The sequence below is a fragment of the Syngnathoides biaculeatus genome, chromosome 22 (assembly GCF_019802595.1).
Source record: "Syngnathoides biaculeatus isolate LvHL_M chromosome 22, ASM1980259v1, whole genome shotgun sequence".
NCBI classification, from domain to species: Eukaryota; Metazoa; Chordata; class Actinopteri; order Syngnathiformes; family Syngnathidae; genus Syngnathoides; species Syngnathoides biaculeatus.
The window spans coordinates 4,434,247-4,462,131 of NC_084661.1; the positions used below are offsets into that span (position 1 = coordinate 4,434,247).

General features: G+C 40.7%; 1 protein-coding gene across 1 annotated transcript in view; it reads left to right on the plus strand.

Annotated features, from left to right (window-relative positions):
* The window catches only part of ryr2a (ryanodine receptor 2a (cardiac)), a 407,989-nt gene that overhangs the window by 174,494 nt on the left and 205,610 nt on the right, over window positions 1-27,885 (plus strand). The window contains 8 exon segments of the mRNA XM_061810997.1: window positions 656-796; window positions 1,075-1,238; window positions 1,920-1,998; window positions 8,671-8,760; window positions 9,162-9,299; window positions 15,116-15,193; window positions 15,733-15,808; window positions 27,668-27,791. Of these exon segments, the coding sequence (XP_061666981.1) occupies window positions 656-796; window positions 1,075-1,238; window positions 1,920-1,998; window positions 8,671-8,760; window positions 9,162-9,299; window positions 15,116-15,193; window positions 15,733-15,808; window positions 27,668-27,791 (890 nt within the window).

The following is a 27,885-nucleotide window of genomic DNA, read 5'->3' on the forward strand; positions in this document are numbered from 1 at the left end:
ATGGCGTGATTTGAGTTGTCCACTCAAACGACACACTATCCCAGTTGAACTTTCAACAGTCCTTGTTCAACATGTTGATCAACTCCTGTCCTGTCCTCCAACAACCACTCCCTTGCACTCCATCTAGCCTTTTTTCTCTCTCTCCTTTTCCTACATTTCCTCAACACGTCACCTCCTGTCTTTCTTATACAATAGTTACAACAGTAAAATGACAAACAAAAGTATTTCTTTTTCACAAATGAATCAAACACATTTAAATACAAATCCCTCCAAAAGAAAATACATTCACCACACACAGTTTAACAGATATTCCATCACATTGCATAAAGAAAACTTATAACCCAATTGCTGAAATTTTACCTGTACTAACTTTTAACCGGGTTACACTCGCATTACTCTGTATTGCTCAGCTGTTATCCAGCACTTTTGATGAATAACTCAGATTTTTTTCCCCCAGTAACAAGCTATTTTAGTTCTGCTCTAGACCCTGTCTCACATTGTGACTGAAAGATACAATGTCCTGCACAGCACTAGTCAAAATATTACAATCTAACAATTAATTTTTAGGGTGGATTCTTGGAATTTACATAATTGAAAAACGTTTGACCTTAAAGGATGATTTTTTTGTTTGTTTGTTTGTTTTTACTTTCAACAGCTTTTGGCCAATCATTTTGATCGGTGTTGGAAATACTACTGCCTGGCTGGAGGCTGGGGCAGTTTTGGTGCTGCATCTGATGAAGAGCTTTGTCTTTGTAGGAAATTATTTTGGGGAATATTTGATGCTCTCTCTCATAAGGTAAGCATATGTGCAATGTATTGGCTAATTTCTACCATCTTAAGTGTAATCATTCAAATTCTTATTCTGAAATTATTCCAATTTTTACTCACTCCTTTGATGAAATTATTTGAATATTTTACAGACACTATAAAAATGTTTCTGGTACTTTATTGAGAGATTATATTGAGTGTCTTGCGCTTTACTATAGGACTCTACCAGAAGCATAGAAGTGAACCAAAAAAAAAAAAAATTGCATTCAGGTCATTCTAAAATATATTCTATTCTTTGTTCATTAGCCATATGACCGGGAGCTGTTTAAGGCTGCATTGTCATGCCTTAGTGCAGTAGGTGGAGCTCTTCCTCCAGACTATGTGGAGTCGAACAACATGGCCATGATAGACAAACAATCATCTACGGACACTGAAAGAAACTACACTCTGCAGCCTGCAGATACTGCCAAGTATAAATTTGTATTTTCTTTCTTTTCATACACTCTAAATAATTTCAACATTATATAAAACAAAGAAAAAAAAATACTTGGCTGCAGCAACCCCAATTAGTTACTTTACAAGACATTTAACTGTAAATTTATTTTAACAGTATCTTACTCTATTTTTGATTGTAACATCACAGTAATTTAAGTGCTGCTGCTATCATTTATTTGAACACTAAGATAAACGATTATGGATTCCAATATATTATCCTAATTTAATTGTCAACGTTAGTTATCTATTTTATCAGACCATTCCTATATTTTGCATTTAACCCATCACAGTTTTGGACATAGCAAACACACATTATTAGTTTGCTTATAGATCCATTATAGAAAGTTCATAGGATTCTTAATATTGTATTTTTCTCCCAAAATATGCAGCATTTTCAATGTAGTTAAATAATTTAAAAAATATATATATACACACACATAGATCAGAACACACACATATATATTTTTTTTACACACACACACACACACACACACACACACACACACACACACACCATATTTATAGGTAATACCACCACATAATTAAAAAGCACAATGGCTGAATGCATTCCAGCTATGTAGCTTTAAACTAAAATTTTGCCCTACAATGCCCATATAGAGTATCATATTTCTTTCTTTTGTTGTTGTATCTTTTAGTGTGACTGTACCAGAAAAACTGGACATTTTCATTGCCAGATATGCAGAGCATAACCATGAGAAGTGGTGTTTTGAAAAGGTAAAATATATAAATACAGTTCACAAAATCCATGGTTCAGCTCATATCTCGGTTGTATGGTGACACTTTTGGTTTTTGGTCCATTGTAGATTGACTCATGAAATTCAACTGTATAACTATTTGGTACGATTATTCAGATTATTATGATTACTATAGAATATATATTTGTAAATCTAAGACTGACATTTAGTGACGAGATACAACAATTAAATGCTCTTCCAATGGATGGCAAAAGGTAGTTTAAAACTGGCCATCCTCTTGCTGCAATTCACACAACAGAAAAGTCATGCAAATATGCCAGGTTTGTGTTCAACTAAACAGGCCCAAATCTCACACTAAATACATTTGTGACTGAAGTGAGACAAGCGTTCAGTATTTATTCTAATATGATACTCTTTAGCGTTGTTTCCCGTGACATTTTTGGAATATAGAATTGGTGCTATGGCTCAGAAGATTTTGTCAAATATATTTCATCATTAATCTCCTCAATAAAAGTTCAAGTTCTGAAATAGGTTTTATGTAATGCAGATAGACTGACATGTTTTTATGAAAATAGTAATTTTGAGAAAATGTATCTCTCGTGTTTAAATGGGAGTTGGACTTGAAATTTTGTGGTGGAGGGTTAGAGAGATGCTACGTTGGTCTCTGTGTTTGTCTGGGATGTAATGTGAGTCGACTCAAAACGGGTATCTGGTGCTGGTCATCAGTCTCTTAAAGGTTCTAGTGGGTGCAATGAACATTCCCAGAACCAAAATAGTACAATAATGTCACGGAAGGGGAAGGGGCCAGGATTTGAATACTGGTCCCCAGAACTGTGAGGAAGATGCTATGTTGTAACCAGTCAGGCACTGTCCCTCCTTAGATACACTGTATATATATCCAGTATTAATATACAGAATATCAGACAGTCAGACAAAATATAAAAATAAAATCTAGAAAAATAAATAAAAAACATCAATCCATGTAGCAATTTTCCAAACCTCTTATCATCACTAAGGTGGCATGGGTATTGGACTTATCCGAAATATTTTTGGGCGAGAGTCTGGTAAAACCCTGAACTGGTCAGCAGCCAATCACTGGACACATAGAGACAAACAACCATTTCCACATTTGAACATTCAGACCAATGGGAAATGAGGGTCTTCAATCAACTTTCCATATTTTCTTGATGACAATGTGTGGTTAACGGTTAGTCATGCCAACTCTGTGGAGTGTTGTTTTATTTTTCTTCCAAACACGAGCCATCTGCCGCAGACATACTGTATACTGTACATACTGGTGTGTTGTGAAAATTAGATATTCACACAGAAATACTTTGTAAATGTTTATTTAAATAACTTATTTCCAAACATTGACTATAACACAGCAGTAAAATGGTTCCCCAACTGAAAACTCATTGTTTTTATCCTCCTTTTCACTGAAACCACTGAAGTGTCAAGATTGAACAGACTCAGAATATATCATATATCATTTCAGTCTCTCAGTTATCACGGAAGTTGTGCTGTTCTCCTCACGTGGCAATCCAGCCTTTTAATCCCTTAGTGACAGTAGATTCTTTCATGCTCTTGCTCCTCATGTTTAAAATCCACTGAAAGAGCTTCACATGCGGCTACTTTTTGTGATTTTTAAATTCATTAAATTAAAATTTTATATTTTGTGTTTGTGAGTGTTGTGCCGCATCGTCTTTTTAGTGCCCCCTCCTCTTCTTGGGCCAATTGAGGTAGATCCTTCTTCTTGTACGCCCACTGAAAGTAAAGTCTCCGTTTACTTATTTACATTTATTTGAAGCTATGTGTTGCCCAAAGCCGAGTCCATTGTCGGGAACACCTATATTTGAACCATTTCATTTGAACAATTTTTTTTTGTTTTGTACTTTTAAACTTTGAGCCACTAACGGAAAAATATATATGAAAAAATATTCATTCATTTTCACCGCATCAGAAAACAGGTCACAGGGTTCACGATGCCCAAAAAAAGTAGCGTCTTGTCATCCCAAAAATATGGTAATATGTATGTTTTGGGGATGTGAGAGGAAACCGGAGTACTCAGCGATAATCCTCACAAACATGGAGTGAACAGGAATGCACACGCACCCACAGACTTTTTTCTCTCCATTCCTGTGTTGGTTTTCTCCAGTTACCCTAGTTTCCTCCCTCCTATCAGAGACATGCACGGGAGAAGACAAATTTAGAAGACTCTAAATTTACCGTAGGTGTGAATAGTTGTGTTTACATGTGCCCTGCAATTGGCTGGCCGCCAGCTGCACAGATTCCTGACGTCAACCTGATATAATACCTTTGGGATGAATCACAGTGGAGACTGAGAGCCACGCCTTCTTGTCTAAAATCAGTGTATGACTTCACAAATGTGCTTCTGAAAAGTGGTCAGAAATTCCCATAAAACGAGACGTTGAAGCAGTTGCAAAAGGTAGACAAATGTCATATTGAACCTTATGGATGAGGAATGGTATGTCACTTGTATTCATTTGTGAGTCAAATATAATGTTCATTATTTTGACTAAAAGTATTCACCTAATTGACTTGATGAAAACATGAATATACGTGATATCCCATTCTTAATCTAGAAGATATAATATGACATTGATCCACCCTTGCCAATTTAAACAAACTTTTCTGGAAAGGCATTCCACAAGGTCTAGGAGAAAGTGCATTTGTGAGGTTACATGCTGATGTAGGATCGGGGTCGAGGGTTGACGACAAAGAAGAGGAGGAAAACGGATTCTTCGGCAAAGCACAGAACCTACAACTGAGTGTGGGGACTTTGAATCTTGGGACTATGACTGGAAAAGCTCAGGAGTTGGTTGACATGATGATTAGGAGAAAGGTTAGGAGAAAGGTTGATATACTGTCCATCCAACAGAACATGTGGAAAGTATGGTAGTATGGCTAGAAATTTAGGGGTACGGTTTCAATTATTTGACCAAGGAGTAGATGGGGAGACAAATGTAGTAGGAGTTATTTTAAAGGAAGCGCTGGCGAACAATGTCCTGTAGGTGAAAAGCGTATCAGACTTGGAATTGAGGGTGTTATGTATAATGTGATGCTATGGCCCACAGGAAGGGTGAGTTGATAGATAAATTCTGGAAGGAACAAAATGAAGTACTCTTGAGCATCCAATAAACAGAGAATTGTAATGCTCATGTTGGTGAAGGAAACAGGTGCGATGATAAAGTGATGTGTAAGTACAGCATCCAGCAAAGGAACTTTGAGGGACACATGCGAGTTGACTGCAAAAAGGATGGAAATGCCAGTAGTGAACACAGTTTTTTTTCCCCCCCAGAAGAGACAGGAACATAGGGTGACCAACAAGAGCAGACATAGAAGCACATAGGAGCATTACATTTTGTATAGACAATGTAATCTGGAATCTGTTACTGACTGTAAGGGAGTGGTAGGGGAAAGTGTAGCTTGATTTCAAGATTTCAAGTATCTTGGGGTCTTGTTCAGGAGTGAGGGAAGAATGGAGTGGGAGATCGATAGACAGATCGGTGTAGCGTTTGAGGTGATGCAGACTTTGTATCGATCCATTGTGGTAAAGAGGGGGCTAAGTCAAAAGGCGAAGCTCTCAATTAACCAGTCGACCTACGTTCCTATCCTCACCTATGGGCACAAGCTGTGGGTCATGACTGAAAGAATAAGATCCCGGATACAACCGGCTGAAATGAGTTTCCTTCGCCTGGGTGTCTTGCCTCTCCCTAACAGACAGGGTGAGAAGCTCAGTCATCCGGGATGGGCTCAGTATCAAGCCGCTGCTCCTTTGCATTGAGAGGACCCAGATGAGGTGGTTGGGGCATCGGATTCGGATGCCTCCCAGACGTCTCCCTGGTGAGGTGTTCCGGGCATGTCCCACCAGAAAGGGACCCCGGGGACGACCCAGGATCCACTGGAGAGACTATGTCTCTTTGCTGGCCTGGGAACGCCTCGGGATCCCTCCGGAAGAGGTGGAAGAAGTGGATGGGCAAAGGGAAGTCTGGGTATCCCTGCTGAAGATGCTTCCCTACAACACGAGCCGGAGAAGCGGTAGAAAATTGAGGGAGGGAAGGAGGGAAGGTGGTAGGGAGAGAGGGAGGGATGGATGATGGGTGGATGGATGCCTACCATGACGAGATAAGCCCATTGTTGTATCATTCATCCACGACTATCACCTCAAGTTGCAGCATAATAATGCCGCAAGGATCCGTAGACAATTCTTGGAAGATGAAAACATCCCAGTTCTGGCATTCCCAGCATAGTCCCCAGACATGTCACTCATTGAATATGTTTGGAATGCTGTGGAACTGAATATAAACCAGCATTTTCCAATTCCTGCCAATTTCTAGCAACTTTGAACAGCCATTGAAGTGGAAAGAACCAGGCAACATTCCTACAGGCCACAATCAACCAGATTATATCTATCCAAAGGCGATGTGAAGCTGCAAATGCTGGTCACATCAGATACTGACTGGTTTTCTTACCCCCAGACTCCCACAATACAGCAAAACTCCAGGTTTCAGTGTTGTTTTATTGTCGCCAGCCTGAAGCACACCTGTGCAATTACCATGCAGTCTAATCACCAACTTGGTATGCCACACCTATGAGGTGGGTTGAATTATCTCAACAAAGGAGAAATGCGGACTAACACAGATTCAGAACAATATTGAAGGAAAATTGCATTTTATGTATGCAGAAAAGTTTTGGGTCTTTGAGTACCGCTCACAACAAATATTGGAGCAAAAGTGTTTCTATTTTTGTTAAATGTAGAAAAACCCTAACCGAGGAGGTGTTTTGTAACCTCAATTTCGTTCATAAGTACTTTGTTTTGTTGGCATTGTGTTTTGGGTCATTGTCTTGTTGCAAGATGAAGCTTCTCCCAATTAGTTTGGATGTTTTTTTTCTGTAAATTGGCGAACAAAATGATTTTATAGACTTCAGAGTTCATTCTGCTGCAACTATCATGAGTTACATCATCAATAAAAACTAGTGAGCCTCTTCCAGAAGCAGCCAGGCAAGCTGAAGGCATGACATTACCTCCACCATGCTTCACAGATGAGCTTGTCTGTTGTGGTTCAACAGCAGATTATTTCTTTCTCCATTCTTTGGCCTCTCCATCACTTTGGTAGAGGTTAATTCTGGTTTCATCAGTCCAGAAAACTTTGTTCCAAAACCTTTTTGACAAATCTCTCTACTTCATTGCAAAATTCAATTTGGCCTTGCAATTCTTTTTGTTGATGAGTGGTTTGCAATTTGTTTATGGCTTCTTTATTTCTTGTCTTGAAGTTTTCTTCAAACAGTGGGTTGTGACACCTTCAACACTGCTATGTGGAGGTTTGCAGACCGTTTTGTCTGGAAATTTAAACAAAAATGCAGCTAAAATGGTACAAAGTGTTCATGCAACAAGACCATGACCCAAAACACCCTGCCAACAAAACAAAGGATTTCATCATGAGGAAAAAGTTGAAGGTCTGAGACCCGCTAAGTCAAACACTGGATCTTATTAAAGTTGTGCAAGATGTAAAATCTTCATTTAGAACATGTACAAGATAAGTGTGTCAACGTTCCACATTGTGTAAACCATGTACAGTCCCTTAACCCATTCGCGGTTCCCATAATAGACCAGTGCAATGACCGTTGTGCTCAGGGAGGAGGTTAAAGTGACGAATCATGTGATAGTCTACAAAAAGAAATAACTAATACTGTTATTGATTGCACCAGCAGAATGTGAGTGTCCCTACAATGGCACAAGGCACAAAATAGTAAATTTGCTGAATAAGAATGTAATGACTTAATTGCCAGAGGGGGGGAAAAACGGTTCGAATGCCTGCTAGTTATGACTTGCGTTGATCTGTAGCGCTTTCTTGACGGAAGGAGCTGGAAGAGCTGGTGGCCAGGATGTGGAGGATCCGAAAGAATCCTACCTGCTCTGGACCGAGTTTGTGTTGCGTATAAGTCCTCAAGAGTGGGTTTAGTGGTGCCGAAAATCCGTTCAGCTGTTTTGATTGTCCGTTGCAGTCGGAGTTTGTCCCTTTTTGTGGCGGCCTCAAACCAGACTGTGATGGAGGTACACCGTACTGATTGGATGACTGCTGTGTAGAACTAGCTCAGCAGCTCGCTCAGCTCACTTTAAGGTAGCCATGTCTGTTCCAATACTTTTGCTCATTTGAAAAGTGAGTGGCTTCAAACAAAAGGTGCCCTGGGTGAAGTTGTTGAACACATCTAGGTGTAAATACCATTAAATGAAAGATGGTAATCTGAAGTTTTGTCTGATCTCCATCCATTAATCTGACTTCAGAAAAGTATATGAACAAAGAAATACTTTTGGTACACTGTCTCTCTTCTCTGTGTGCGGATAGATAGATAGATAGATCGATAGATAGAGAGAGAGAGAGAGAGAGAGGAGAGAGAGAGAGAGAGAGAGAGAGAGAGAGATGGATGGATGGATGGATGGATGGATGGATGGATGGATGGATAGAATGATAGATAGATAGATAGATAGATAGATAGATAGATAGATAGATAGATAGATAGATAGATAGATAGATAGATAGATAGATAGATAGATAGATAGATAGATAGATAGATAGATAGATAGATAGATAGAATTAGGCTGTTAAATGCAATATTATTGTTTCATAATTTCAGCTTTGACATACCCCTTTTTCAAATGTTTTTTCAGCTTTCAAATGGCTGGTCATATGGGGAAAAAGCATGTGAAATATCCAGGACCCACAATTTATTAAAGCCTTTTAACGGACTCACTGATCAGGTAATATAAATCTACAACAACAGTTGTTATGTATGAGTAGGCTGTATTCAAAACTTACAGTGATATTGAATGAGTGGAAAGACTGTGTACAATGAGAGTGGCAATCATATGTACCTGTGTTGAATAGATAAAATGACAAGAATTAGATGCTCAAATGATTATTTCCATTTCTTTGAAATGTAATGAGGTACTGTGTGTAGTGAAAAAAAAAGCAGGAAATTGAATTCCCTATCTGAAGAATAGTTGCTGAAATGTTGAGAAAAATCACAAAATATAAAATGTCACTTTCGCTGGCAACACTGGATGCAACAACATTAATTTTCAAGGTGAAATTACCACTATACAGATTGCTGTATTTAGGAGAACCTGATTTGATGTCATGTTGGTTTTCTTTGCTTTAGGATAAAGAGTTATATTACTGGCCAATCAGAGAGTCTCTAAAAACAATCCTTTCTTGGGGATGGAGCATCAACAGGATACGAGAGACTGACCCTGCCCCCCTACATAACAAACCTAGGAGGATATCGCAAGCCAGCCAGGTACACAGTTTAAAAGCTTTTCCCCAAAAATTTCATGCTGCTACAGTACTGTATGTTACACAAGTTCATGTATGCCCAGTACCCGAGCCCCATTGTGAGCAAAGGTACTGTTCTCATATTGCATGGATTACATTCACTCATTGCTTATACAGTCTGTTTATTCCCATTTGACCCCAGAAGTGGTCATATTTAAAGGGAATGGAAGGACCTCAATGGACCTTTTTGCTAATATTATAGTTTTTATGCTGAATATGAATTTTAAATCAGTTATGTAGGAAATATTTGTATTTTTCAATAATTTGCAACAAATGATCGCATTGCTGTATCCGCTGGAAAAGGATGTGCCCCTATGAGTCCCCTGAGTAGAGCTTGTGTAGAGGGACATGAAGATCTATGTAAGGGAGGCGGAGTGGCTCGGAGGCTGTGAGCTCAGAATGAGTACTTACTGGGGAGTGCTTGAATTGCATCTTCAAAGAAAAGAGGGAGACTTCGTGGGTGAAGAGTTTTCTCATGTTGCTATATGTGGGCACCTTGGAAGTTTGAGCGCATGTTTTAGCACCTCGAAGGTTTCTGGGTCCATTTGTGGAGTATTCTATCACAAATTGGATGGAGAATGGACCCACAAACAGGCAAAGGCTAAGAACTTGTGATTAAATTTTATTGAAAAGGGAAAAGTAGATGGTTCTTGAGATGCACTGGCAGGTTATTGAGACAGAGAATACGTAGCAGGCAGAGACGAGGACGGACTCCTGGTTTGACAGTAAGGTGGGATACATTTGATGAGGGACACGGAGGATACACTCAGGACAAGGAAGAACATGAAGAGTTTAGATGCAAAAGCAGATATATAAATTTGTGTTGTTTCTGTAGATTTTATATATTTATTTATATAATGAATATTTACAGTGAAGAAATTAAGTATTTGAACACCCTGCTATATTGCAAGTTCTCCCACTTAGAAATCATCAAAGGGTGTGAACTTTTCATCGTAAGTGCATGTTTGCTGTGAGAGAGATAATCTAAAAAGAACAATCCAGAAATCCCAATGTATGATTTTTTTTAACGATTTATTTGTGTGATTAAGCTGCAAATAAGTATTTCAACAAGTGAGAAAACCAATGTTAATATTTTGTACAGTAGCCTTTGTTCGCAATTACAGAGGTTCCTGTAGTTGTTCACCAGGTTTGCACACACTGCAGGAGGGATTTTGGCCCACTCCTCCACACAGATCCTCTCTAGATCCAATGGGTTTCTGGGCTGTCGCTGAGAAACGTGGAGTTTCAGTTCCCTCCAAAGATTTTCTATTGGGTTTAGGTCTGGAGAGTGGCTAGGCCACACCAGAACCTTGATATGCTTCTTATGGAGCCACTGCCTGGTTTTCCTGGCTGTGTGCTTTGGGTCATTGTCATGTTGAAAGACCCAGCCACGACCCATCTTCAATGCTCTGACTGAAGCAAAAAGGTTGTTCCCCAAAATCTCACAATACATGGCCGCAGTCATCCTCTCCTTAATACACTGCAGTCGTCCTGTACCGTGTGCAGAAAAACACCACTAGAGCATGTTGCTACCACCCCCATGCTTGACAGTAGGGATGGTGTTCTTGGGATTGAACTCATCATTCGCCTTCCTCCAAACACGGTTAGTGGAATCATGACCAAAAATTTTAATTTTGCTCTCATCTGACCACAAAACTTTCTCCCATGACTCCTCTGTATCCTTCAAATGGTCATTGGCAAACTTAAGATGGGCCTTGACATGTGCTGGTTTAAGCAGGGGAACCTTCTGTGCCATGCATGATTTCAAACCATGACGTCTTAGTGTATTACCAACAGTCACCTTGGAAACGGCGGTCCCAGCTCTTTTCAGGTCATTGACCAAGTCCTGTCGTGTAGTCCTGGGCTGATTCCTCACCTTTTCAATGATCATTGAGACCCCACAAGGTGATATCTTGCACGGGGCTCCACTCTGATTACTCCAACAGTGGATCTTTTTTCACCAATCTACTTGGTAACTTCTCAGTAACCTTTTCCAGCCGTGTGGAGTTGTACAATTTTGTCTCTGGTGTCTTTGGACAGCTCTTTGATCTTGGCCATATTTGACAGTTTGAGTCTTACTGATTGTATGGGGTGGACAGGTGTCTTTATGCAGCGAACGAGCTCACACAGGTGCATCTGATTCAGAATAATTCATGGTGTGGAGGTGGACTTTTAAAGGCGGACGAACAGGTCTTTGAGGGTCAGAATTCTAGCTGATAGACAGGTGTTGAAATACTTATTTGCAGCTGTATCACACAAATAAATCGTGACAAAAATCATACATTTTGATTTCTGGAATTTTCTTTTTGGATTATCTCTCTCACAGTGGACATGCACCTACGATGAAAATTTCAGACCCCTCTATAATTTCTAAGTGGCAGAACTTGCAATATTGCAGGGTGTTCAAATACTTATCTTCACTGTGTATGATTAATGTAAATTGCTTGTTTTAAGTTCAAATTGGCTAATAATTTTGAAAGGCCACCAATTTGCATGTTGCACATTTCATACATCAGGTAACTCAAGGTTTAAACAGGGGAATCTTCTGTACCATGCATGAAACAACAACATCAAACCATGACGTCTTAGTGTATTACCAACAGTCACCTAGGAAACGGTGGTCCCAGCTCTTTTCAGGTCATTGACCAAGTCCTGTCGTGTATTCCTGGGCTTATTCCTCACCTTTCTAAGGATCATTGAGAACCCACAAGGTGAGATTTTGCATGGGGCACCACTCCAATTGAGATTGAGATTCATGTGTAGCTTCTTCCATTTTCTAATGATTGCTCCAACAGTGGACCTTTTTTCAACAAGCTGCTTGGTCGTTTCTCCGTAGCCCTTTCCAGCTGTGTGGAGTTGTAAACTTTTGTCTCTGGTGTCTTTAGACAGCTCTATGGTCTTGGCCATGTTACAAGTTTGAGTTTTACTGATTGTATGGGGTGGACAGGTGTCTTTATGCAGCTAACGACCTCACAAGGGTGCATCTAATTCAGAATAGTACATGGAGTGGAGGTAGACTTTTAAAGGTGGACTAACAGGTCTTTGAGGTGTTCGAATACTTATTTGCAGCTTTATCACACAAATAAATCATTTAAGAATCAATACATTTTGATTCATGGATTTTTCTTTTTAGATTATCCCTCTCTATCAGTGGACATGCACATACGATGAAAATTTCAGACCCCTCCATGATTTCTAAGTGGGAGAACTTGCAATATAGCACGGTGTTCAAATCCTCACATTTTCTTCACTGTATATAATATATACTATATATATATATATATATATATTTATATATATAATATGTACAACTTATTCAACAGAATACTAGCGGGCGAAAAAACGCCTGAAGAATGGAGGAAAACTGTACTAGTTCCCATTTTTAAGAACAAAGGAAATGTTCAGAGCTGTGGGAATTATAGAGGAATTAAGATGATGAGCCACACAATGAAGTTATGGGAAAGAGTGGTGGAAGCTAGACTCAGGACAGAGGTAAGTACTGCGAGCAACAGTATGGTTTCATGGCTAGAAAGAGTACCACAGATGCATTATTTGCCTTGCGGATGCTAGTGGAAAACTACAGAGAAGGTGAGAAGGAGCTATATTGTATCCTTATGGATTTAGAGAAAGCCTATGACAGAGTACCAAGAGATTAACTGTGGTACTGCATGCGTAAGTCTGGTCTGGCAGAGATATATGTTAGAATAGTACAGGACATGTATGAGAGCAGCAGAACAGTGGTGAGGTGTGCCGTTGGTGTGTCAGAGAATTTAAGGTGGAGGTGGGACTGCATCAGGGATCACCTCTGAGCCGCTTCCTGTTTGCAGTAGTAATCGATAGGCTGACAGACGAGGTTAGACTGGAATCTCCTTGGACCATGATGTTTGCAGATGATATTGTGATATGCAGTGAAAGCAGGGAGCAGATGGAGGAACAATTAGAAAGATGGAAACATGCACTGGAAAGGAGAGGAATGAAGATTAGCTGAAGTAAAACAGAATATATGTGCGTGAATAAGAGGGGTGGAGGGGGAAGAGTGAGGCTACAGGGAGAAGAGCTTGCACACCCGACAACTTCAAATATTTAGGGTCAACAATCCAGAGCAATGGTGAGTGTGGTAAGGAAGTGAAGAAACGGGTCCAAGCAGTTTGGAAGAGCTGGCGGAAGGTGTCTGGTGTGTTATTTGACAGAAGAGTCTCTGCTAGGATGAAGGGCAAAGCTCATAAAACAGTGGTGAGGCCGGCCATGATGTACGGAATAGAGATGGTGGCACAGAAGAAACAACAGGAAGCAGAACTGGAGGTAGCAGAAATGAAGATGTTGCGGTTCTCGCTCGGAGCAGGTTTGGTTAGGTTAGGAATGAGCTCATTAGAGGGACAGCCAAAATTGGATGTTTTGGAGACAAGGTTTAAGAGAGCAAACTTCGATGGTTTGAACATGATCAGAGGCAAGAGAGTGAGTATATTCGTAGAAGGGTGCTGAGGATGGAGCTGCCAGGGAAAACAGCAAGAGGAAAATCAAAGAGAAGGTTGATGGATGTTGTGAGGGAAGACATGATGGCAGTTGGGGTTAGAGAGGACGATGCAGGAGATAGGCTACGATGAAAAAAAAAAACACGCAGTGGCGACCCCTAACGGGACAAGCCAAAATGAAAAGAAAAAGAAGAAGAAGATATAATATATATTCATGCAGTGGGTTTTATGCATGACTCAATTTCAATATTAAATACAGTGGATCTAAAAAGTCTACTCATCCCTGTTCAAATTTCAGGTTTTCGTGATATAAAATAACACCAATATACTATGAATAATTTAAAAACATGTTCCACCAGTATTGTGACCTGTTATATATATATTATATAAATATATATCATATTAATATATACATTATATAAATCAAAGAATCTACAGAAACAAGAAAAATGGAAATACCTGCTGAACTCTTCACATGAAGGTCAGAATGATGGTAAGGAATTGAGTATGCTTACTTGGAGAGTGGGGAGCCATTTTACCTTTTTGAAGTTTCAATACTCTGGCAAGGATTTATGTGATCCGGCAGGTTTGATTGGAGAGAGAGACAAAGACAGAGACAGAGACAGACCACCCAGGCTCCAAAAGAAAAACTGCAGGATCGCTAATGACATAAGTTCTCCATTTCTGATGATGAGTTATGCATTTGTTGATTCATGTTGCCCTCTTGTGACTTGACTTACACATTTGTGGCTTTAGCTTCCTATTTGTGACTCCAGTTACCCTTTTGCGTATTTACATTATACACTTGTGATGCTCGTTACGTAATTGTGACTGCAATTAGACATTTGTGAATTCATGTTACACATTTGTGATTGTGATTACAGATACAAATGTTTTAACATATTTTTGAATTGAAATACACTTTTACAAAAGTTTTTCCTCCAATAATGTTGCCATATTTAACATTCAGCATTGAGGATCGACTGCTAGAAATAAAATAACATTACATTAGCTGAGATCATCCGATGTTTTTTTCTTAAATATAAAATATCTTTCTCTGACATTCTCTGGCTTCCCAAACGGTGAAGCTCTCATTAAAAAAAAAGGTCAAGAAGGCTCATAATAATGTTACTATAAAAAACACTTACTCTGTGATTGACTGGTGAACAGTCAAGGGTGGAGTGTGGCTTTCTCCCCAAGTCAATTGGGATAAACTCCAGTTTCCTCTGACCCTGAAAAGGTGATGTGCTATAGATATCGATGGATGCATTATCAAAATTTGGAATAATAAAATATTTTTTTCCCCCAGCCATCCTTTGAAGGAACACAGTGTTTCAATCCCAGACCAATCGATATGAGCAATGTTACACTGTCCAGAGATGCACAGGTATTGAATATGTATTATTTAAACACTGATTAAATTGATCCACATAAAGTTTTAACACATGCCATGAGAGAACACTGCCACAAGAAAGCATGCTGATAACTCAATTTGGTCATGAGAATCTCTGAGCCGCTGATCCTCATGAGGTTCGTGGTGGTGTTGAAGCCAAACCCCAGCCCTCAGCCTGGGTTCAATCCCGGCCCTGCTTGTGTGGTTTTTGCATGTTCTTCCCATGCTTCCGTGGGTTTTCTCCAGGTGCTCCGGTTTCCTCCCACATCCCAAAAACATGCATTAATTGGAGACAATGGATTGCCCCTAGGAAGTGATTGTGAGTGCAACTGGTGTCTCTATTCGTGTGCCCTGCAATTTGCTGACGACCAGTTCAGGGTGTACCCTCCATCCTGCCCATTGACAGCTGGGATAGGCTCCAGCACTCCCGTGACCCTCGTGAGGATAAGCACCTAAGAAAATGGATGGATGGATGGATGGATGGATGGATGGATGGATGGATGGATGGATAAATGTGTTTGTGTATTTTCCAGTCGATGGCAGAGCTGCTCGCAGAGAACTATCATAACATCTGGGCCAGGATAAAGAAGATTGATCAAGAAGCTAGAGGTGTGGTATGGAAATGCAGTGGGTTTTTTGCATGACAAATTTTAAATATTAAATATAGTAGATCTAAAAATTCTACTCATCCCTGTTCAAATGTCAGGTTTTTTTGTGATATAAAATGACACCAATATACTATGAATCATTTAAAAAATGTTCCAACTTTTATTGTGACCTGTTACCCTTACAACTCCATTTAAAAAAAAAAAAAACAAGATGAATAAAAATAAACGACTGAGAATGGCATTGCGCAAATGTGCTAACACTCATAACTGGGGATATACCTATACAGGATTCCCTCATTATGTCACGTTGCACATGTTGTGGCTTCATTGCTTCACGCCCACCCCCCCACCTCCACAAAAAAATTGGAAAAATACAGCCATATGTGCATATTGCGGGAAGGCGCATTGATACAAGCCGTGTGATTGGTCCCCGGCGCAACATTGACTCATGAGAGCATGTCTGGATTTATCTCACAAGCTGATTGGCCGCACATCATCGAAGCCTCACCCAACAACTTTCATTCCATCCTTTCCTTTGTCCTTCCTTTCCACCATTTTCTATGTTGTTGACTGTCTGCATGATAACCTCTCGTGTTCATAATGCTGCTGACGTAAAGCTTACCCTGAAGTGCCCAAGAAGAAAAGGAAGTGGAAGATGATGACAATCAGCAAAAAAGTTAAACTTTTGATTATCAATGATGGCAGAAGTCACGCTTTTGTGGCACCCAATCATGGAGTGAATGAATCCACAGTGCGCTACATAAATAAGGATGTGGCAAACATCCGTAGGACCGCTTCAATAACTTTTAATAAGGAAATGACTCCACGAAATAAGAGGATTGTTCGAATGCAAGTTGCGTTATCTTTGTGGATAGCAGGTTGCAGAAAAACAGCCCAGTAATGACGATGAAGAGGCTGTAGAAAGTGCTGACATACCTCAAGGTGCAAGGAGCGATTCACCTCCTTGAGGACGAGGCTTTTTGGCAAGCAAAGGTCGGTTAAAAAAATAAAAAAAATGTCAACGGCCTCAGCAGTGTGACTCTGGATGGTGAGGCTTCGAGAGGAAGACCAAAGAGAAGGTTGATGGATGTTGTGAGGGAAGATATGAGGGAAGTGGGTGTGAAAGAGGAAAATGCAGGAGGTAGGCTTGGAAAAGGTGACATGCTGTGGCGACCCCAAACGGGACAAGCTGAAAGGAAAAGAAGACTTGTGTTTCTGGTCCCGATTAACTGCAAAATATAAGGAATTACTGTACTATGAATTAACAATCGCTCAGGGGTGTGGCCAGGCCACTGCCCTGTGCACAGAAACCTTCCTCCCTATTTTTGTCTAATTCCATTTGTGTCACCGCTCCCTGTCTCTAGCCCCCGTGTGTCTAAACCCAAGTTAACATTGGGCCACCAAAAGCGCTGTTCAACTTCTCTTTGCGTTTATGCCAGGGTGGCATCCTGTCTTGTTAGTATGGGCCCAGAGAAAAACCCTTCCCTTTAATGATGGGACCACATCCAGCCTTTCTTCTGAGTTTCTCTGAGTGTGTTTTTAAGACAAGATGCAGGCAAGATAGGCTCAGATTCAGATTCAACCTTTTCTTTGCAGTGGAAATGCGACAGAGCATCTGATTTACCATTCTCAAAAGGAGACATGAGCATATATGCATAGTGTAATCATGGAAGACAAGACACAGGTGGAGAGGCTGCTCACAGGAGCAGGTGCGTATGAAGCAGGGAGATGACCACACCCATGACATATGCATACCAGGTGTATTATGGAGGACTAGATGTTAATATACCTATATTCATGCATATTTCAGCTCCGAGAAGGCTCTGTGGAGTGTTCAAATAAGTGATGGCAGCCTATGGGTTATCAAGTGGGCTTCCTTCCGTCATCTAGTGTTTCGCTGATACGCCCACGACACTCTCGAAAGGGTTTAGCAGTAAATCCCACAGTCCTAGGTTCACCCCCTAGGTGCCATCAATTTGAAGACGTTCAACCTCATTCGCTGGTTCTCCAGAACACCAGCGAGACACTTCAGCACTTGGTTGAGCCTTGAGTAAGCCTGATCTTGCAATCAACCAGGATGTGCTTCAGTGTTGCAGGATTTGGGCATAACAGGCACTTGTGATCTTTGGCAGACCACTGGTTTAGGTGTGTGTGAGAAGGGAAGACGTCATATACAGCTCTGATGGTAAAGCTTGGCCTGAATGCCTCCATCCCCCAAAGTTTTTTCCAGGTGATCTACCTTGCCTCCACTCCTTCCCAGGCCAACCACTGCCCTTGGTTGGCCTGCGACACAGGTTGGGTGCACTTTTGTGCTTCCTCTTCTTGACGTGCTTCCGCTTCTCGACTTACCTCCTGGACCACCAGTTTGCGCCGCTCAGCAGTCTTGGCCTTGCTCCATACTGGTCTACTGGCCCTGAGCCCAAGGACACACTTCCCCTCCTGCACTCACCCAACAATGTCCTTGTGTCTGAGTGCTGCCTTTGCCTATTCAGTTGCAGCCAGTGGTGTCCACTTCCTCTAAGTGGCCAGGATGGGGGCATTCTTGACTACCAGCAGATCGCTGGAATCCAGTAGCATCATTTCCAGTCTTACTTTGGCGTACTTGTAATCCTCTGCCAGGCTGGAAATGGGTAGGTGTGACATCCCTTTACCGTATAGCCCTATGCAGCTGAGACACCTGGGAAGGCCAATCCACTTCCTCACAAATGAGCTGATCAGTCTTTTTGGCTTTTCTACCTTTGAAAGTGGGATCTCATAGAGGGTTAGTGGCCAAGGAGTCGAGGAAGTAACCCATACTACAAGCACGTGAGCTTCAACTTCCCAGGAAGCAGGGTTCTGTTGATTCTTTCCAGGCCATTGGCCACCTCCTTTCTGAGCTGCTCTACTTGCTCTTTGTCCTGAAGAGAGGCATCATACTACTGGCCTAAGCTCTTCACAGGCTTCTCAGAGACAGTTTGAATTGGTTACTCACCACTGTGAAAGCAGTGGTTTGACAGTTTTCCCTTGACGATGCCGATGCTTCTAGATTTACTCGGGTTGATCTCCATGCGAGCCAGCTCATTGTTTTCCTGGAGCTTTTTTAATAATCGTTCAGTGCAGGCCTTGGTTGGAGTAGGTGTGGTGAGGTAATCCATGTAGTCTCTGACTGGAAGCAGCCTCACCATAGGTCTTATTTGCTCCCCATCACTCTTTCCTTAAATCCACTGTGGTTCACTCAACTTTCCTTTTCCTTTCTGCTTGTAGCACGACCGTCTTTCTTTGCCCCCATAGCAAATTAAGTACTGGTGGAATTTTTTTTTTTTTTTTTTTTTATCTTGAGAAGCTTTTGCAAATGTGGATCATCTCACTATGACTGCCTGTTTGACTCAAATTGGGCAGTGGCCTGCCTCGGAAAAACCTCGCATGTGTTTGGCATTGCTCAACTTGACTCACCTGCCTGGTCAAAATGGGTTCGGCTTTCCTCGGGTGTTTGGACTTCGAGAATTGGGTGGAACTCCGAGCAATTTTTTTATGCTTTTACACTTATCCAAAGTGATCCCCGAACACAGCGGAACCTCAGGGTGATGCACTCGCATATTAGTCCACTGCGGAGTAATATTCAGACACTACATCCCTGTGGAGATGGTGGATGTGTGGAACGTATCTAATTGCCAGCGTTCAAGGAGTACGAAATGATGATGACTATGAAGGTGAAAAAAACTCATTGGATCAAAAGTGAAGAAAACAAGTATTTTAACACCCTGCTATATTGCAAGTTCTCCCACCGAGAAATCGTGGAGGGGTCTGATATTTTCATCGTAGGTGCATGTCCACTGTGAGAGAGATAATCTAAAAAGGAAAATCCAGAAATCAAAATGTATGATTTTTAATTATTTATTTGTGTGATACAGCCGCAAATAAGTATTTGAACACCTGAGAAAACCAATGTTAATATTTTGTACATTAGCCTTGGTTTGCAGTTAAAGAGGTCAAAGATTTCCTGTAGATGTTCACCAGGTTTGCAAACATTGCAGGAGGGATTTTGGCTCTCTCCTCCACACAGATCTTCTCTATATCAGACAGGTTTCTGGGCTGTCGCTGAGAAACATGGAGTGTCAACTCTCTCCAAAGATTTTCTATTGGGTTTAGGTCTGGAGACTGGCTTAAGCCATGCTAGAACCTTGATATGATTCTCATGGAGCCACTCCTTGGTTTTCCTGGCTGTGTGCTTTGGGTCATTGTCATGTTGAAAGACCCAGCCACGACCCATCTTCAATGCTCTGACTGAAGGAAAAAGGTTGTTCCCCAAAATCTCACAATACATGGCCGCAGTCATCCTCTCCTTAATACAGTGCAGTCGTCCTGTACCGTGTGCAGAAAAACACCGCTAGAGCATGTTGCTACCACCCCCATGCTTGACAGTAGGGATGGTGTTCTTGGGATTGAACTCATCATTCGCCTTCCTCCAAACACGGTTAGTGGAATCATGACCAAAAATTTTAATTTTGCTCTCATCTGACCACAAAACTTTCTCCCATGACTCCTCTGTATCCTTCAAATGGTCATTGGCAAACTTAAGATGGGCCTTGACATGTGCTGGTTTAAGCAGGGGAACCTTCTGTGCCATGCATGATTTCAAACCATGACGTCTTAGTGTATTACCAACAGTCACCTTGGAAACGGCGGTCCCAGCTCTTTTCAGGTCATTGACCAAGTCCTGTCGTGTAGTCCTGGGCTGATTCCTCACCTTTTCAATGATCATTGAGACCCCACAAGGTGATATCTTGCACGGGGCTCCATTCTGATTACTCCAACAGTGGATCTTTTTTCACCAATCTACTTGGTAATTTCTCAGTAACCTTTTCCAGCCGTGTGGAGTTGTACAATTTTGTCTCTGGTGTCTTTGGACAGCTCTTTGATCTTGGCCATATTTGACAGTTTGAGTCTTACTGATTGTATGGGGTGGACAGGTGTCTTTATGCAGCGAACGAGCTCACACAGGTGCATCTGATTCAGAATAATTCATGGTGTGGAGGTGGACTTTTAAAGGCGGACGAACAGGTCTTTGAGGGTCAGAATTCTAGCTGATAGACAGGTGTTGAAATACTTATTTGCAGCTGTATCACACAAATAAATCGTGACAAAAATCATACATTTTGATTTCTGGAATTTTCTTTTTGGATTATCTCTCTCACAGTGGACATGCACCTACGATGAAAATTTCAGACCCCTCTATAATTTCTAAGTGGCAGAACTTGCAATATTGCAGGGTGTTCAAATACTTATCTTCACTGTGTATGATTAATGTAAATTGCTTGTTTTAAGTTCAAATTGGCTAATAATTTTGAAAGGCCACCGATTTGCATGTTGCACATTTCATACATCAGGTAACTCAAGGTTCTTTAGATAATTAAAATGATTCAACAAACAAAGCAAAAAACCTTGTAAAAATTTAAAACAAAGACAAAAAAAACACCATTCAGTGCAAGACAGATTATTTAAAAGTGAATATCCTTTAAATAGCATGAGGGGATTTTTTTTTTAACCTTGACTTAAAATGAAATGAAAATTAAACTTATTTGTTTCGTGTCCAGCGTAATGGCTAAATGCTGTTTAACCAAATTTGCTTTGGACTCTTTCCTCCAATGTTTGACCTGAGTCCGTAGATCTCAAAACCCTACTGTTCATGCATTCAGGGCTGAAACCATTCAAAGATATTTAGATCAGTAGCAGAACTTTAAAACCTATTCTAAAGGTGTAGTCATGTTCTGAGCGCTCTGATCTGGTCAGAACCCAAGCTTCAGATTGGCAGACTTTGAGGCAGTTAGTTTTGATGGTGGAATTTAAGCAGTGTGTTCATTCTGATCCCAGGACTTATTTGGATGAACATGATGTTAAAACCTTACATGATACCATGGTGTTGACAGATAATTATTTTGTTACTCACAAGAGTTATTTTCAGTCTCCTGGCAATTCCATGTTTTTTCACCAAAAGACTATTTTTCATACAGAGTCAAGCGGTGATAAGGCAAGTTCTAATTCTCAGGTTCAAGGACCTGTCTGTGCCTATTGTAAGAAGCCTGGTCACTTGAGTTTTGCTTGCAAAAAGCTAAAGTACAAAAATCAAGTCCACTGTTCCCCAAATGCTTGTGTATCTATTGCACCTCAGCCTTCCTTGCCAGGTGGTTCCGAGAAGAACTTTGGTTCTGACAATGAATTTTCAGATTCTGAAGATCTGGAGAGGTTTTTGCCTTCTATTCACAATGGTTCGGTTTCTACTCCAAGGCACGTTACTTTTCTAGAGTGTGATGTTCCGTGTGACGTTCCGGGTATTTTTCCGTCTTGTGCAGTCACTCATTCAATGTCAAAAGACATTTGAAGAGTTAGTTTTCAAAACGAGACATAGGCATTTTTTTTCAGATTTACGAAACTCGCGTCAAAATTCTTCATTCGGAGCTGGATAATTTTGGCGCGAGTTTCGTAAATCTGAAAAAAATGCCTATGTCTTGTTTTGAAAACAAACTCTTCATTTCTTCCAATACTTCTTGCCCGAAGGATTCCATTTGTGATCTATCAGATACATTTATGGTTCGTTCTTTAGCCTCAGAGGCTGGTGACTTATCTTCGAAGGGATGTAACTCTTCAGGTCCTGCTGTTAAGCCTGAAACTTTGTCGAGTAGTGATCACATTTTGTCAAGAAAGCAAGTTATTATTGCACAGAGTGATGATGTTGAGCTGCAGAAGTTACAGTTTCTTTTGAAGAGGCTAGTAAGATTCTAGTTTATTACTTCCAAGATGGTGTTTTGATGAGGAAGTATAGGTCGCCAGAAATTCCTGTGGGGGATGAATGGAAATTACATAATCAAATTGTGGTTCCAAAAGTTTTTCGAGAGCATGTACTTTCATTGGCACATAAAAGTCCCTTGGCAGATCATCTGGGGGTAAACACAACTTGTGAGAAAATTCTAGCACATTTCTTTTGCCCCAGTATAAGGAAAAATGTTGCTGAATTTTGTAAGACCTGTCATGGATGCCAAGTTGTTGGTAAACCAAATCACAAAATTCCTCCTGCTCCTTTAAGACCTATACCGGCATTCGAGAAACCTTTCAGTCGTATTATCATTGATTGTGTTGGTCCACTGCCAAAAACCTGATCCGGTAATCAGTATCTTCTCACCATCATGTGTGCTTCTACCAGATTTCCGAAGGCTATTCCTATCCATTGGAGTGTTGCTCGTGTGATCATCAAGGCTTTGATCAAATTTTTCACTTTAGTTTAGTTGCCAAAGGTTGTCCAGTCAGATCAGGGCTCAAATTTTATGTCCAAGGTGCTTCAACAAGCAATGTATCAGTTGGGCATAGAACAAGTTAAGTCCAGTGCTTATCATCCAGTGTCGCAGGTTGCATTAGAGAGGTTTCATCAAACTTTCAAGATTATGATCAAGACTTGTTTTGAAACAGAGAAAGATTGGGATGAGGGTGTGCGTTTGTTACTGTTTGCTGTTGGGGAACCAGTTCAGGAAACTTTAGGGTTCAGTCCCTTTGAGCTTGTTTTTGGTCACAATGTACATGGACCACTGAAGCATTTGAAAGAGCAATGGCTCAGTCACAATCCTGAGATAAATTTTTGGACTATGTTTCTATCTTTCAGAACAGGCTTTTGAAAGCTTGTGAGAAGCCCCGACAAAACCTAAAAATTTCTCAAGCCAAAATGAAACAAAACTATGACAAAAAGTCAAAAGCAATAACTTTCATTCCTGGTGAAAAAGTGTTAGTCTTACTTCCCATTCCTGGCCAACCACTCAGAGCTAGATATCAGGGTCCATATCTAATATACAAAAAGGTTAGCGACATAGACTACATCGTCGTGACTCCTGGGCGTCGTAAGCACAAAAAGTTATGTCATGTGAACATGATTAAGAAATATCATGACAGGATTGACACTAAACAAGTCAGCTGTATTGCTACAACACTCTCCTCCCTAGTTACTGATTGTACAATTGATGATGATGCAAACGTCAATGACAATATTGATGATGTTGATAGCGAAGTCAAGTATGATGATTTGATTGATAGTGCTTCACCAAAGTTGTGTAATTCTCATGTATTAGCTCACCTTGATGAGAAATTGACACATTTGTCAGGTGACCAGAAAGCTGAAATGTCACAATTGCTTTTTGAATTTTCTCACCTATTTCCAGATGTGCGCGGCTCGTCATGATATAGATGTGGGTGATGCTGTGCCTGTGAAACAACACCCATATCGAATTAATCCTGTGAAGAATGAGATTCTGTGGAAGGAGGTCCAGTTCATGCTGGACAATGACAATCAACTCAGGAATTTCTTGAATTTAAATTGACTTTTTGACAAATTTCAATCAGGTTTCCGAACTCATCACAGTACAGAATCTGCTTTTATCAAAGTGCTAAATGATAGAAGGTTGAACACTGACTCAGGAAAGGTGTCAATTTAGGTCTTGTTGGATCTCAGTGCGGCTTTTGATACGGTAAATCGCAATATACTGCTAAACAAGTTGGAAACGTAGGTAGGACTAAATGGAATGGTCCTTAAATGGTTTAGGTCCTACCGGGAGGAAAGGAGCTACTTCGTGACCATTGGAGGTGCTCGGTCTCAGCGAATGGCAATGACCTATAGGGTTCCTCAGGGGTCAGCTCTTGGACCTCTCCTGTTCAGCCTGTATGTGACACCCTTGGGTCAAATTCTTCACAACTTTAATTTTGACTACCATAAATATGCAGATGACACCCAGTTTTACTTAGCAGTGTCTCCAGATGACTACAGTTCAATTGAAGTATCGTACCACTGTCTAAATTGGATAAATAACTGGATGGTCCAAAATTTTCTTCAACTAAATCACAACAAAACTGAAACAATTGTTTTGGGCAATAAAAAAAAAGAGACTTGCTGTTAGTAAACACCTGCACTATCTATCTTTAATAACCAAAGACCAAGTCCGAAACCTTGGTGTTCTGATTGATTCGGACCTGATTTTCAACAATCATCATCATCATCAGTCACAAAAACTGCCTTCTACCATCTGAAGAACATATCAAGAGTGAAATCTTGTACGTGTCAAGCAGACCAGGATAAGCTCATCCATGCTTTTATCTCAAGTAGACTTCACTACTGTTATGGTCTTCTGACTGGACTCCCAAAAAAAGAGTATTAAACAGCTGCAGCTGATTCAGAATGCTGCAGCTCGCGTTCTGACTAAAACAAAGTGGTCAGAGCATATAACTCCAATCCTAAAGTCCTTGCAGTGGCTTCCAGTCAGGTTTAGAATAGATTTTAAAGTTCTGCTACTGGTCTATAAATCACTAAATAATTTAGGTCCTGAATACATGAAAGGAATGCTAACAGAATACAAATCCAGTAGAGCTCTGAGATCGACTGACTCAGGTCAAATAGTGGAGCGCAGAGTCCATAGCAAACATGGTGAAGCAGCATTTAGCTATTATTCCGCACACAAATGGAATAAGTTGCCAATAGATGTGAGGTCAGCCCCAAGTGTGAATGATTTAAATCCAGGTTGAAAACACTTTTTTTTTCTCATGCTTTTTAGAATATATTCGCTTTTTGATCATATTACTTGCACTGTATGCAGTTTTAATTATCTTGGATGATTGCATTGATCACGTCAGTCAAACTACGTACGTGAGTGTGTTTGACCTTCTGAAGGGCTTCTGGCAGGTGCCGCTTATGGGCCGTGCTAAGATGATTGCGGCATTCGCTACACGTGATGGACTGTATCAATACAAAGTGATGCCGTTCGGCTTAAAGAATGCCCCAGCAACGTTCCAAAGGCTCGTCAACAATGTGTGACATCGGGTCTGGAAGGTGTCAAAGCCTACATGGATGATGTCATAATTTACGCCATGGAGTGGGACATTCACCTGAAGACGACTTTTTGAGTTCTTCGAGAGAATGCCGGCAGAGAAACTGACTATTAACCTTGCAAAATGTGAAAGAAAGAAAGGCCCAAGTTGAATTCTTGGGGCATGTTGTAGGGCACGTCCCGGTACAACCAGTTGGTGCTAAGGTGGAGGCTGTTGCATGTTTCCTAGTTCCACAGTGTCAGAGAGAGCTCATGAGATTCCTGGGCATGACGTTGTGTTTCCACTTACTAACCTTTTGGGGAAAATGGTTAGATTCTAGTGAGATGGCAGTTGTCAAGCTGCATTTGAAAGGATCAAAGCCATACTCATGAATTCTCCAGTGTTTTAGGCATCAAACTTTGAGAAAGCGTTTAAATAGGGTTAGGGCAAATTGATCCAAGTGAGGTAGGTGCAGGTGGTGTCCTGATGCAAGAGGATGACTCAGGTCTTGATCATCCGGTGTGTTTTTTTTTCCAAAAGGTTTGATAAACACCAAAGAAATTATTCAACCACTATCACTGATCACTATTCCTTAACTTTTCTTCACAAATGAAGAACAAAAATCAGAGATTTATGAGGTGGAGTTTGAGCATGCAAGGATACAGTCTTGCGATCAAGCACATTAAAGGTTGAGACAATGTTTGTGCTGATGCACTTTCCAGAGTGTAAAGTTTTGTTTGATGTTTGATACTTCTGATGTATTTTTCTGTTTTCACTGTTTTAACATGTTTTAAAGTGTTAGTTATATTACAACAGAAAGTTTCACTATAACTTTCTTTTCCTTAAGAGGGAGAGTGTTGTGTGTGTATTTTTATTCTTTATTCTCTTTATTTTCCTTTTATGCTTTAAGTTGTGGTAGCATGGTGGTTCAGCTGGTAAAGCTGGGTTCAATCCCGACCCGCCTGTGTGGAGTTTGCATGTTCTACCCGTGCCTGGTTGGGTTTCCTCCAGGCAATCCAGTTTCCTCCCACATTCCAAAAACATGCAACGTTAATTGGACTCTCTAAATTGCCCCTAAGTGTGATTGTGAGTTTGGCTGTTTGTCTCTATGTGCCCTGCAATTGGCTGGCAACCAGTCCAGGGTGTACCCCGCCTCCTGCCCATTGACAGCTAGGATAGGCTCCAGCACTCCCCGCGACCCTCATGAGGATAAGCGACAAAGAAAATGGATGTATGGATGAATGGATGGATATTCTTTAAGTTATGACGTGGCTCTTTGTGGTGCTCTTTCCTTTCATACTTTGAAGTTATTATGACGGAGAGCCTCTGTGATGCGGTTTCCTTTCATGCTCTTGGGTCATTGTGACACGGATCCTCTGTGCTACGGAATTCTGGAATGTTCCGAGGAGTGCCTATATAAGTACGAGAAAGACTGTCAACGAGGCTTCTTACGACCTCACCGCTGCTCTCGGACAAAGTATGCTGTTTGGAACTAACGACATGGATGCCTACTGCCTTTCGTTTTTGGACATCTCTGGAACATTTGCTAACTTGAAATACCCGCTGGAAGGAACATTTGTCTGTTTGGGGAACATTCGTTCAACATTGATCAGTATTTGCCGTTTTGTCTCAACTAATCTGTCTGTGAACTTATATTTTCCATGAGCTATTTTATCGTGTTTGTGTTGTATTGATGTGTCTGAGATTAAATTGTCTTAAACGTAATACAAGTGCCTTGTCGCATTTTGCTGGTTTGAGCAAAGGGGATGTGAGTCTAAATTCACACATAACAGTGTGTAACCTCACGAATGCACTTCCTTTAAAAATGTTCATTAAATCACAGAAACATACTCCTAAACTTTGTGGAAAACATTGTCATAAGAGTTTAAGATGTTTACAACTACAGCAGGTGGACCAATGTCGTGTAAAACCCTCTGGATTAGGAATGGGATGTAAATAAATTTAGTTGAGTCAAGGTGACCGAATACATTTGGCAATATAGTGTACATTGGAGTGTATTTTACATGCTGTCTCTGTATTCCAGGCGCAGGAAATGACCCCTTACTGGTTCCGTTTGATACACTAACTCCCAAAGAGAAATTAAAAGACAGACAAAAAGCACTAGACCTCCTCAAGTTCCTCCAGATCAATGATTACACAGTCTCAAGGTAGGAAATTAATTTATAAGCCCATGCAATTGATGATTCACGCACTCATATATATATATATCATGGAGGGGTGCATGTCCACTGTGAGAGAGAT